This window comes from Sceloporus undulatus, chromosome 1, assembly GCF_019175285.1.
Source record: "Sceloporus undulatus isolate JIND9_A2432 ecotype Alabama chromosome 1, SceUnd_v1.1, whole genome shotgun sequence".
Taxonomy (NCBI): Eukaryota; Metazoa; Chordata; class Lepidosauria; order Squamata; family Phrynosomatidae; genus Sceloporus; species Sceloporus undulatus.
The window spans coordinates 263,626,447-263,640,103 of record NC_056522.1 but is presented as its reverse complement, the minus strand read 5'-3'; the positions used below and the strand labels follow the sequence as shown (position 1 = coordinate 263,640,103).

The 13,657-nt window shown below is 41.6% G+C and overlaps 1 protein-coding gene across 1 annotated transcript in view; it reads right to left on the bottom strand.

The window, feature by feature from the left end:
- Nucleotides 1–487: 487 nt before the first annotated feature.
- The window catches only part of DRD4 (dopamine receptor D4), a 45,955-nt gene continuing 32,785 nt past the window's right edge, over nt 488–13,657 (bottom strand). Inside the window, exons 2-4 of the mRNA XM_042442568.1 lie at nt 11,739–11,851; nt 6,833–7,386; nt 488–791 (exon numbers count right to left, since the gene is read on the bottom strand). Of these exons, the coding sequence (XP_042298502.1) occupies nt 589–791; nt 6,833–7,386; nt 11,739–11,851 (870 nt within the window). The 3' untranslated portion in view covers nt 488–588. The remainder of the gene's footprint in view (nt 792–6,832; nt 7,387–11,738; nt 11,852–13,657) is intronic.

Below are 13,657 nucleotides of genomic sequence, written 5' to 3'. Positions count from 1 at the left end.
CTGAAATCCAAAATACCTGGATTCCCATGACTTCATGATTCCCACCTCTAATCTCTCACCATCACCAGGAGATGACTGTACTCTTCTCTTGCAGACGATGATGTCATCTTTGGATGGCAACTATTGTCAATGAGAACTACTCTATTCAAACTTTCTGCCTGAACTTAGCATCTAGATGGCATACTCAAAAGGCGGTAACCCATGACAGAAGAGTACAGTGGAGGAGATGGTACACTGGTTTCAGACAATGTTGGCAGTCTCCCAAAATAAGTACCTGTAGAACCTTCTGAATTAGTGGTACCATAACATTAGAGCAAGAAGTGTGAATTCAAACTTTCTGCCTGAACTTGACATCAAGATGGCAAACTCAACAGGCAAACAATTAAACTTGATAACTCTTACCAAAGAGGAACTATATTGTATCATTTGTCTTTTCCCAAGCAGGGATAAAAGATTGAAACCACAGTTATGTACCAAGAAATAAAACTTTAATAAAACTATACAAAGATGTTATGTTGACTGGGTGCAGGGTGAAATACCCTCTGTTCTATATTCAGAGTCCAGTTCTATATTTAGAATCCAGAAGTATTAGCAGAAAATGTGCAAAACTTTGCGGAAGAAGTTCCTAAACTCAGTGTTGAAGATAGTGTAGATGATAGGGTTTAGGGCGCTATTGACATAGCCCAGCCATGTGACTATGCTGGTGACTTCATTGGGAATGGTGCAGGACACACAGAGAGCTCTGGTTATATGGACCACAAAGAAAGGAGTCCAGCAGAAAAGAAAAGCACCTGTAAGAGAGACAGAAGAAGAAAACTGAGTTATGACTGCTACAGGCTCTCTAAACCAAGAATCAGGTGTTGAGAATCTTAAACTTCTTCAAAGCAGAACAGATTTCACTCAAAACAGAATCCAAACTGACCATATAATAACCTTAAGATACCCAGAAAGGCTTGGTGCAGAGATGGGGAATGTGCAATCCTCCAGATGTTACTGCACTGCAACCCCCAGCAAGCTTCACAATACTATCTAGGGTTGATGGCAATTGCAGTTCCAACAATATTTGGAAGCTCACATAAACCCTCGTCATTGCTTCTAAATTCCTGCTTGAGTCCTTCTCACATGGAAGGGTTATAACCTTCTCCTGCGCCATACCTCCTGTTTCTGGTGCTTGACTGCAAAGTGGTGAGATCAAATTCTATGATGTACAGTATCATGCTTAAACTGAAATAATTTCCAGACAGACAGCTATGGCTGCTGCCAGTCAAATGGCATGATAGAGCTATTTTTTGTTGTTCTTCAACAGATTTTCTTGTGGAGAAAAAACAAGGTGGAAACAGCACTGGTAAATCATGGAAAGTTGGAAGATGGCAATATCTGGACTTCCTGTAAAATTCTGTGAATGAGGCAAGCTAAAATAAAATGTGATAAAAATGTCTTCTGAAAGCATCCAGAATCAGTACAACTACACATGTGGCATTATTTATTTTAGGCATTTTATAACACCCTTCATGATGCTTATCCCAAGGGATCTGTGACTGGGAGAGCGTTTATACCTGTAGGCACCAACAAGCCAATTTAACATGGCAAATTAAAAAAATCCCCAAACCCTTTCCTTCAAAACACTGAACTAGGAATATAAAACTGCTTAACAGCACTTTCGTATATTCTGTCACAGAAACAGCTTGCCTTTCAAAGTCCCTAGTTTCTTTTGCCATTCTAGTACACCAAGTGACTGAAAATTACCCCAGTGATTCATATTGGAAGGAATTTAGTCAGACAGTGGTGTGACTTTGGCCCAACACTGATGTACTGTATAGTGTGGTTCCAAAAGAATTTCCTTCATTTAGGCTAAGCTATAACTGTTTTCAGAAGTTTTCAGAAATCAAGGAAAATGTTTTTTCTCTCAATAAAGATTCTGTTCCATTTTTCAATCACCTAAATATAAGCAAGGAGGGAAAGTATAGTATTGTTAGATCACCATATTGAACATGGAACAGGGTTCCTATATTTGATTGATTCATTGTTGTTATTTTGTTTTTTGTTTTTTTTGTTTTTTTAACATAAGGAGAATTTTAGCAGATGGAATTTTCTCTGTAGTAATACAACAGCTGCAGGACAAAAAGCAATCTGTAGAAATCATCCTTCTACACCAATGAGTGATTTAGACAGTAGAATCCTCTCTTGCACCAAATTTGGCAACTCAGTGCTAAACCCCCCAACTCTGAGAGCGAATAAACTTATGGTGTATACCAGTATGTCTTGCTTCATGATAGAAGTACTGTGACAGGACAGTAGAGTGTTATCCAACCACAGTCTTCGACAGAAGGGATTCTTCTATTTGAGAATGTCATGTTAGAAAAACCGAGTCCCACAATGATCAGACAAGCCTCTAGAGAAGTAAATGATGATGGGGGGAAGGATGCAGGGAAGTTGTTAAAACCATTAATGGTTAACTCTCTCATCATTTCAAACTTTTTTAAAAAACAATAATGGGTCCCAACTGGTGAAATTTCACCTGAAATTGCCAAAGGGCAGTACAAACTTTCATTAAAAGTAGATGCTCCTATTAATCAAGGTTGGAAGGAATAGATTCCAGGATGACAAGGCTGCCGGTTGAAAAGGCTGTTGTGCACATAGCTACCTGTCCCAGCAGGCACCTTCCCATGTACCAGCAGTTAACCAAAAATAATCAGCTGAGACACAGAGTCAAACCAAACAATAAGGCCAGATCTGTGTAGCAAGCAAGTAGACATAAAACTTCTACGACATGGAACAGAAAATCAACAAAAGGCAGTCACAAGAGAGATGCATTGTAAGAGATAGCCACTGATATGGGCAAAGCAACCTGGTTGAAGTTCCAATTCTGCTGGGAGTAAAACAAGAATAATTGTTGTTATAAAGGTTGTCACAGTAAAATACTATGAAGCCATTTTCAATTTTGGCCACTGTAAAGGGATGGAATTTGACATTCTGGCATGGGCTGAATGTCTAGATTGGTCTGTTAGAAATAATCAACTATAAAATCAATAATAACTTAAACTGTACATTAATATTATAAATACCTGCCATTTTGATGTAGACATAGTTCCTAACCCCACTACGAATGGCCCAGACCTGGTCATAATTGTTGTTAGAAAAATAAGACAGATGGCATAGTTAGCACTGAGAACTCTTAGTGAATGAAATGCTAACAACTTCCACTAAAGAGTACCTATTTAGCACATCCAGGCTGGTATGTGGGAGAAATGTCCCTTTTAATATGGGTCACCTGCCTACTAAAAGGTTGGAATACTTCTCTTGAGGCTTAGCTATCAGCAGTCAGAGCCTTAAATTAAAATATGCTGGTACTTCCCTCCACACACACATCCTGCCCCATATCACTGCCACTGCAAACCACTGGAATGTGAGTCCTGATAACCTCTTTGAAACTGAATTTGGCCCTAAAATTGACAGAGGCCTGTTACAGACAGCCAAAATAAAGCTGCTTCGAGTCACAGTGGAGGTATGGTGTTTCAATGAAGCATGTGTCCTAAGAGTCCAGAAGTCGCACCAAAGCCACGCTCCAGCCCTAAGGACTGGAACGTGGCTTTGGTATGGCTTCTGGACTCTTAGGATGCATGCATCATTGAAACACCATACCTCCACTGTGACTCGAAGCAGCTTTATTTTGGCTGTCTGTAACAGGCCAGAGATTCACCTCCCTTGAGCTAGCCATTCCTTCTGAGAAACCTTTGATGGATTCTGGTGTTTGGGACCCTGCAAGCACAGCAAACCCATATACAGAACTGACTGTCTCCCTTTACTAAAGCAAATGTGTCAGACTTTGCAGATGGAAGAACTCTACGTATGCATTCAATGGACCCCTATAGTCTCACCCAGGAGTGGGGAACCTTTGGCTCTCCAGATGTTTTGGATTTCAGCTCCTATCTGCCCCTTCCCCCGAGTCGAGGGGCAGTGTGGCAGTGATTTGAGCATTGGACTGAGACTCTGGAAATCAGGGTTAGAATCCCAGCTTGGCCATGGAAACCCATTTGAATTTGGGCAAGTCACGCTCTCTCAGCCTCAGAAGATGACAATGGCAATCCCCTCTGAAGAAACTTGTAAAGAAAACCCTGTGATAGGTTCACCTTAGTGTTGCTGTTGCCCTAAGAGGGAAATGACTTGAAGGCATACAACAACAACAACAACAACAACAGCTGCTCCTTCATGGTCAGTGGTGAGGGATTATGGTAGCTGAAGTTCAAAACATGTGGAAGGCCAAAGGTTCTGCGCACTTGCCCTCACCAGATTATTGTGTGAGGTTACTTCTCTGTTGGTGGTCTGGCATTTTACTAAGTAGGATTTCTCAGCAATTCTGCAATGCAGCACTTTAAAAGAAGTGTTGTGATGAGCTAATTTTGGGAAATATTATTATTATTATTATTATTATTATTATTATTATTATTATTATTATTGGAAACCTGTGTTTGTTTGTGATAAGGGTATGCTTGAACCCTATTAATATGGGTGAATTTGCTGTCACAGTGTAAATTCTACATCCACAGAAACTCAGAATATGCTGTATTTAGAATATTATAGTACAGTCTGCCACCAATTTACCTATGATTTGTTATGCTACCCTTTCATTAGCAAAAAAGAAAATGATCTCAAGTGCAGCTCATCCATATTCTTTACTGTCTGTCAACTCTCAGCAGTTAACAAGGAAAGTCATTCCCTGCTTTCTCAGCTGAGCTCTTTTTTGAGGTTCTAATAGCACTTCATGGAAGAACCGTTTTAGCCTATATGTGTAGAAGCAGAATACCATGCAAGGATGGGATCCTCAATTCCTTTCTTTTGTCAGTCTAGAGCTCCAAAACCTGAAAGGGAGGGTCCAGATAGATCTCAAGAGGGATGAATCATGTATGAAATTAAGCACGACTGAAATTTCTGAAACAGCAACCTGCTGAAAGATTTCTTCTGCTTATCACTTGAATTATCCCCCTAATTGCTTGTATTACTTAATTCAGCAGGCCCAAGGCCAGAATTCTAAAAGGGCATTTAATCAGAGCTATTGAAGGTAGGAAAACTTGCTGTTTTAGACTGGGATGTATGGCCAAGAGAACTGGATGGAGCTGCTGTCCTCCTAAAGTACAAGATGTTTATGGAAGAGCAGGAGGCACTGGCTGCTAGCTGGAGTGCCTTTTTCAGCTTTGGCTGATTCACCAGTTATGCTTCAATCTATAGGAAATAACCTGTGGCATAGCTATTTATCCCTTGCTTACATCCAAACAAAAGTACTGTAATCAGGGGCAAGGAGAGATACCTTTAAAAACAAGTAAGAAGCTTGGACACAATGTACTACTAACAGGAAACCATGCTCTCTGAGGTGATCAGGAAACCATGCTCTCTGAGGAGGTGACATAATAGCCATGTTTAAATATTTGAAGGGATGTCATATTGAGGATGGAGCAAGTTTGTTTTCTTCTGCCCCAAAGAGTAGGACATGGAACAATGGATTCAAGCTACAGGAAAAGAGATTCCACCTCAACCTTAGGAAGAACTTCTTAACAGTAAGAGCTGTTGGACAGTGAAACACACTCCCTTGGAGAATGGCGGAGTCTCCTTCTTTGGCGGTTTTTAAACAGATGCTGGATGGCAATCTATTGGGAGTGCTTTGTGTATTTTTGAATGGCAGGGGGTTAGGCTGGATGGCCCTTGTGGTCGCTTCCAACTGTATGATTCTATGATTCTGTCAGAATGTAACATTGATTCTGTACCAGATTGTTGCCTGCCAGTGTATTTTCAGTCCTATCCCACAAAATTTTGTGGTTACCTTGTTTGAAGAACTGCCTTCTCTCATACTGGCCTCAGAGGACCTGCTGTTAAAATTCATTTGATTGGTAGAAGTAGTTTTTGGAGAACAACTCACCAAATTTCCAAGAAGCATCTTCATTTAAAAACTAAACATTGGCTTGGTTTAATATATATTTGGAGAACTGACAATATATTGAGTGAACTCTCCCCCCCCCCTTATGGTTGTGATTTTTTTAAAGGCAGATTTCAACTAAATATTGGGAAGAACTACCTGGTGGTAAGAGTTATTTGATAGTAAAACAGATTGTCTTGAAAGATAAGAGACTGTTGGTGAGTTTTAACAGAGGTTGGATAATCATCTCTTAGGGACACCTGAACTGTGGATTCCTGAACTGGCAGAGGCTTGACCACTTGGCCCTTGGAGTACCTTCCAGTTCTATGAAAACTGGAGTGGATTGTATACAATTAAATCTGTATGAATTTGTCATGCATCTGAGGCACTTGCTTTGGGAAACTTGTGTTCCCTTGTTCATCTCAGAGAAAGTGAGCAATAACCTGCAGCTTCATGAACAGCAGAAGTATGATACATGTCATTATTTCTAGCTTGGAGTTGTGGTGGGTAAAGAAGAATTTACCTATTCAATTTCTGCTTGCTATAACACTGTTATAAGCAAAGAAAGCCTCTCAGGAGAAAAGCTGACAGCCTATACCTCTCCCTCCCTCCCCCTCTCTCTGTGTGAGTCACGAAAGAAGACATTCAGAGGATTCAATTTGCAATTGTTGCTTAGGTATGGATCACTCCATTTCCATCCCTTGTGTGCTTTTTTGTAGCCAGCCAGTCAGCTCTCAACATTTTTTAGGTTAAGAAATCACATGAGGGAACAAAACGAGCAGATGTATATTACCATGTGCTTATTAGACTTTCCAATGTTTAAGTGTAGAGCAGCATCCCTTTAAAAAAACATACAAGACCCCTAAAAACTTTTTGAATCCTATCTTTAACCAGTCTGGTTATTCTCAAGCGATGTACACTCACCAACCACAACTGGCAACACCTTCATGGCTTTCCTTTCTCGGCCATTGATTTTAGCCTGTTTCCTTTTGAGTCCTCCATGTGGCGGGTATCTTAGGTGTGGATAGGATACAGTCTGAATGCCACTGTTCATGTAATCCCTTGGATAAGAACATTCAGAGCGGGCATATAGGTTGTTCTCCTCCAACCTGATCCCAGTCTGGTTCCTCTCAATGACAGGTGGTGGACAATACAGCCGCCTATTGCCCAAATAGATGCTGCTCTTCAGCTTGGCCTTCCGAGCCTCCTCCCAACGCCGAAGTCCCTGGAACATGGCACAGTAGAGAACCAGCATGACAGGACAAGGGATGAAGAAGGAGCAGATGGAGGAGTACACAACATAACTGTTATCCTCCAGCTGACACGAAGAAGGGTCCCGGTCTGGAACATTGTTGAGGCCAAAGATGACTGGTGAAGCCACAGCAAATGCGAAGATCCAGGTGGTGGAAATGAGAATCAACTGCCGCAGATCGATTTGCCGACGGTTGTAGTTCAGTGGGATGGAGACCGCAATGAACCTAGAGGACAGAGAATAGGATGAAGCTGTGTGGTCAATTGGCAGAACTGATTCAACCAAATGAGATGATGACTTGGAATGGGGGTGAACAAAGTGCAGCCCTGTAGATGTTGCTGGACTGCAGCTCTCAACATTCTTTACATGCTGCCTAGTGCTGAATGGAGTTGCAGTCCAAGAACATTAGGAGGGCTGCACTCTAGACAGCTCCAACTTAGAACATATCAGGCTGTGAAATCCAACTTCAGTGTTTGAACAAACTGTTGAAAGTTAAACACAACAGACAATAATCAGGTCACTCAGTTTCCTATCTCCAAGACATCCCTGCCTGGGAACATTATTTATTTATCCAGCTTTATTAGACTGACTGGCTGAAAATTCTCTGCCTCTCTTCCTCCTCACTTGCTTATGCCATTGTGTCCAGAATTCATGCTCAGAACACCACCATGTTGTTGCCTCACTTATTCACTACACACCTTTTCTCACTCACTTCTAGGAATGGGACAAAATAGCTTCCTGTCTCAATCCAAGCCTTTCAGAGTGAACCAACCCATATATTTAGTTAACGTTACTTGTGGGAAGAACATTTTTTAAAAAGAAATAACCACTTGATCTTCTATGCCAGTATTCAGTGGACTAGGTGTACTTTTCCTGAGGGTGAGGTTTCTGTTGATGTCATGGGAGCCAGAGGTCTAGTTTGCATATACAAACAACAGCAGGAGAGGTACAAAAGTTGTTCCTGGACAATGCTACTTCATGGCTGGGACCTTTTGCGCTAGAAAAAGAATACAATGTGTACTGTGATAAAATGATTAGATCATTTAAAAAGCTAGGAAATAAGAACCATTTTCACTGACATCTAGTTTTCAATGAGAAGGGAACTTTTACACAGAAGAAGATGCAGTGTCACAATCTGGTATGCACAGCCTAAAATGGGATCACATAGGAATAGTATAACTTCCTCATCTACCATTTGAGTAAAGTGGTTCACACTGTTGTGAAAGACCTCAGTGCTACTCAGACCAGCCCCTGATTGAGATGCAAGGTCACCCACCAAATGTTTCCATTATTACAGAGGAAAATATACTTTATGATGTGTGCTAAGGAAAGGTATCTTGGCACCATCACCATCACTGTTTTCCAGTTATGGCAAGTGGAATGAACCAATTTACTAAAAACATGGGGCCTGATTGTATTTCCTACAGAGAAAATAAAAGTTTCTACCACCCTCTTATGGTCACAAGGGGAGCTTTTTAGTATGCTAAGATAAAAAGGTGGAAGTTACAGCAATTACTGTCACTGCTAACACTTTGCTACCAGCAGTTAGTAAACGGAGCATACTAACATGAAGTAGCCCAGTAGCTTAGAAATTCCTGTTTCTTTCTCTGATTGACTCTATCTAAGCTGGCATCTCAGCTTTGATGGACTACAACTCCCACAATTCTCCAGTATGAGGTATGGGAATTATGAGAATTGAAGTCTATCATATCAACATGAACAAAATTGCTCTAGAACTTCAACTACAAAACTCACTTGGCTTTTTAGGGGAGATGTTAAACATCAGTGGATTTATTGAAGATGTAGAACCTGCAAACTGAGACTTGGCTAGTGACAAGGATATCAGGGTTTGTTTTTGTTTTGTTTTGTTTTTCGGTATCAAGTATGTTCTGCAGTCTGTTATTTTGCTGACAAAGTATGGCTAGCTAGCTGATTGAAATGTAATTGAAATAAGTATAAAATGCTTGTAACAACTTATTACTGAGTCTCAGATCCCATATATCTATGATTTCATGATGAAACTGATAGCCTTTTGCAATTAATTTTCCATACTCTTGCTCATTTTAATTGAGTCATTTTGAAAGGCACAATTTTTATATGAGGGTGGAGATGGAATGAGAGCTTTAATACATTTCTGCCATGGGGTTGGTTGGAGGTATCCAATATCTCCTTGTGCAAGATCTCCACTCTTGGTTCCCAGACTGAAAACTGGAGACAACTCATGTATATGTTGTGTAGAAGAGGGAATTTCAGCAGGTGTTACTTGTCATGCAACTAGGTGACTGTTGAAATTTCCTTCTCTGCACAAGCATTAAAGTTACAGGAGCCCTCACCAGTTTTCAGTGTAGCAACTCTAACCCCTGCCCCATGGACAATCTTTGCTTGAGACACAGGGTGCACCCTCACAGCCAATAAGTGAGTGAGGTGCTCCCATGGCATTATCCAGCTGCAGTGACCCTTTCAGACCAAGTCCAGGAGGACCATGGCTCTTTGTTTTTTCCTTGTTGCAAAACTGCAGCTGGATGGTGCCTGAGAGTCCCTGATCACTGCCTAGTAATGACAGTGCACTCTAGCACCTCAAACTGAGGTTGAGGATAGGGGTGGAAGAAGAGGCCTGTTGGAAGTATGCTGTCAGAACTTTATACTTATACTTAGTACCTAGAATTTTATCACACGGGAGGCTTACCATGAGTAAATCACCATGAAATCATCAGAAATCATGAAAGAAGTGTGACTGAGGTTCACAACCTCGTGTGCTTCTCCCATCAGTAAATCGTTGTGGAGGTTTCGGGGCTCGCTTCTTTCATGAGTAAAACATCCTTGGAGTCACCATTTAGTAATATCGGGATCTTCTGTTATTGCAAAATGGCAGCTCTGTGACGATTTACTGACAGGAGAAGCATTTGGGGGTGTGAACCCCGCTCATGCTTCTTTCACGATTTCGTGCCAATTTACTCAGGGTAAGCCTCCCGTGTGAAAGAGTCCAGTACCAACACTTAAGAGGATCTCAGCCACTTACAAGTCCTCGATAATCCCCATCCTGTTTAATCTTCCAACACCCCTCTCCAAATCAGATTGAGACAAGAATCAGAGTCCACATACCACAGAGAAATCACCTAAGCTTTTCCTTCATGTTTGTCCCACCCCATATTCCTTCCCCTCTAGGTTTCACTCCAAATTTTCCCCTGTTGGAAAAAGACCTGAAGGGGAAACAACACATTGAAACAATCATGCGAACACGTTTAGGATCCCTGTATCAATTTGGAACACTAAATGCAGAGATCAAGTAAATGTCTCTCTCCTTCTAGCCTTCCTATCCTATTTTACTGATATTCTAAGCTTTGAATAAAGAAAGGCCTTCACAGAGGCTGGTTTGAATATATTCCCCCCTTGTTGAATTAAAAGGCCAGAGAATTCCTTACAATGAAATAATTTCCTTTTGTGACCACAGTCTGTTGATGACCTAGTGCATATGATATTTTGGTGCCCTGTATGTTTTGCTGAGGTGAAAAAAAAGTTGCAGTCCAACTTAGAAAAACGTCCAGGAAGAATAGATAAGGACCAATTAATGATGCTATTATCAGATAAAAATAAATTCATCACATTTTGAATGTCAAGGTTTACTATTCTTCGTTTTGTTTTTTTTAAGACTAAGGCCCGAAACAGATGGCCCAAAAGTGCTGTGCTGGCACTGATATTAGAGTTCTGGATCACACAGCATCTGCATGCTCTGGAACCCTAACATGTATGGATGGTGACATCTTTACGTGGTGCCATCCATACGTGGCATGCATGCATGATGCAAGGGTGGCACCGCATTTGCACTGCCGGGCACTGCACTTGCATCTTGGACGCATCACAGTGTGCCAATGCTGCACTGACGATGTCATTCCTGCGTGCCAAAAAGAACCCGGTTTTTCTGGGCTCTTTTTGGTCCGGAGGGATGCTGCACAGTTTGGCTGCTGCAACGTTCCTCCTGAGGGAAACTGGGCACCTCCAGCCCGCCCCTTTAGGGCGGGCTGGAGAGCCCCTAAATTGAAGTTAAAACCTATCATGTCTGTGAGAAACATTACTGACACAGGTACTTTACTCTGGGTTTTCCTTTATTAGGCCTGGTACATACCTTCCTTAATGTGCGGAGTGGTGGTGGCCTTTTCTCCACCAGAGGGAAGCCATAGCCACCAAACCACGTGGCTTCTTGCCGGCCGAAAAAGAACTCGCAAAAAGTGGGTTCTTTTTGCGCTGCCATTGTGACGCTCAAGTGCACCAATGGCGCACTCATGACATCACAAGCGTGGTGCGATGTGCAGATGCTATGAGTCCATCATGTATCAATGGCGATGCTCATATACACGGGGCGCCGCCATTGTTATGGCACCGCATCGTACTAGGGCTAGGGACCATGCAGTTACCACATGGTCCCTTAACCCTAGTACGCCTCCAGCACAGTGCATTTGACGTGTCTGTACCGCACCTTAGATACTTAGAGCCAATGTTAAAGTGTTTGACAGCCCACCACTAGTTTGTGAATACAGAAATTCCAAGAGTTGTAAGCCAGTGATGTAAAGAAATGCTTACCTATCCACGCTGATAGCACAGAGGTTGAAAATAGAGGCTGTGCACAACATCACATCCATGGTCATCAAGGCATCACACAGGCCTGTGCTCAAGGACCACACACCTCCCTGGAACTGGAGACAGAAAAAGACCACCAGAGGTGAATGTACCTTGACAGGACCACCATCCTATCACACTCTTTTCCTAACTCATTGCTCTGGAAAAATTCTAAAATTGCCTCTGCTACTTATCTTGAGGAAGATCTTCCTCAGTAGTTGACTAAATGAAGAAAAAAGTTACATTGCAACTATGGCATCTGAGCTGTAACTTTAAAATAATCTATAAGTGGAAAATACAAAAGATAGTATGTACTTGTTATGCGTCTTCAATGAGGACTCAAGCAAAGTTATCATGGGGCTTGTTATGTGTCTTCAATGAGGACTCAGGCAAAGTTATCATGGGGCTTTCTTGGCCAGACTTATTCAGAGGAGATTTTCCTTTGGTTTTCTCTGAGGCTGAGAGAATGTGACTTATTCAAGGTAAGCCAGTGGGTTTCCATGGCTGAGTGGGAATTTGAAACATGGTCTCCTGGACTTGTAGTTCAACTTTCAGACCATTACAACATGCTGACTCACTGAACATTCCTGTTTTGGTATGTTCAGTCAGCCTCCCCATGATGCCCGGATTCCTGCTTGTGATGAGTGAGTGAGAATACCCACATCAGCATTTCCACCCATTTGAGCACTAGTTTTAAAGCAGGGGTGAGCAAAATATGGGACTCCAGATGCAGAACTGCAATGTGAAACACTCCTCACATCTCGTGATGCTGGCTAAGGCTGTTAGGAACTGCAATCCAACAATTTCCGGAGGGTCTGTAAGCACCCCAATATCCCCATGATGCAGTTTGATACCTTAAGACTGGAGCGTAGCTTTGGCACAGCTTCTGGCCTCTTAGGACACATTCATCACTTAAACAGCATACGCCCAAAATGACCTGAAACAGCTTTATTTTGGTCTGTCTGTGTGGGCTCATATGTCAACAGATTTGGAAAACAAAACAATGGCTGACAGACTGGAAACTATCAATATACATTCCCATCCACAAAAAAGGAGACACAAAAGATTGCAGCAACTATACAACGATAGCACTAATATCCCATACAAGCAAAATTATGCTCAAAATTCTACAACATAGACTCCAACCATACATGGTGAGAGAAATCCCAAAGGTCCAAGTGGGGTTCAGGGAAGAAAGAGGCACTAGGGACCATTGCAAACATACAATTGATAATGGAGTGCACCAGGGAGTTCCAAAACAAAATCAGCATGTGGTTTATAGACTATGAGGATTTTCACATGAGGCTCTTAGTGTTCTTAAAATGTTGATTTATCAGAATTCAACAATAAATGATTACAAAACGATTTCAAAACAGTTACATTCACACACTGGACACAGGAATGTTTCAGCAACGATTTAGGAACGTTAAATAGACTATTCATTTTCACATGTAGCCATTCCTTAGCGTTTGTTAATCATGCTGGTGAAATCCCTCATCTGGCCACTCTCTGGCAGAGGAGGATAAATGTTTCACAAACACAACAGTTCCCATAATTCCTTAGTGCTGAGCCAGGGTAGGTTAAGTGGTCTCAAACTGTATTATTTCTACAGTGGGTTTTGGACTACAGATGAGTTTTTTTTCATAAATTAAAAAAGTGGTTACTTTGTAATTTACTTTAGAAATACACACACACACACAAATATACATGTATATGTGTATTTATATATGTATATATACGTGTGTGCGCGCACACACACACACATATGTATATACACAGATACATATGTGTGTATATCTAAACTGCTTCTCCCTCTTGATTCAATTTCCCAAGCCTGGGCTTTGGATTCCTAGTCTCTCCCCACTGAAACCCACTGCCTTCTC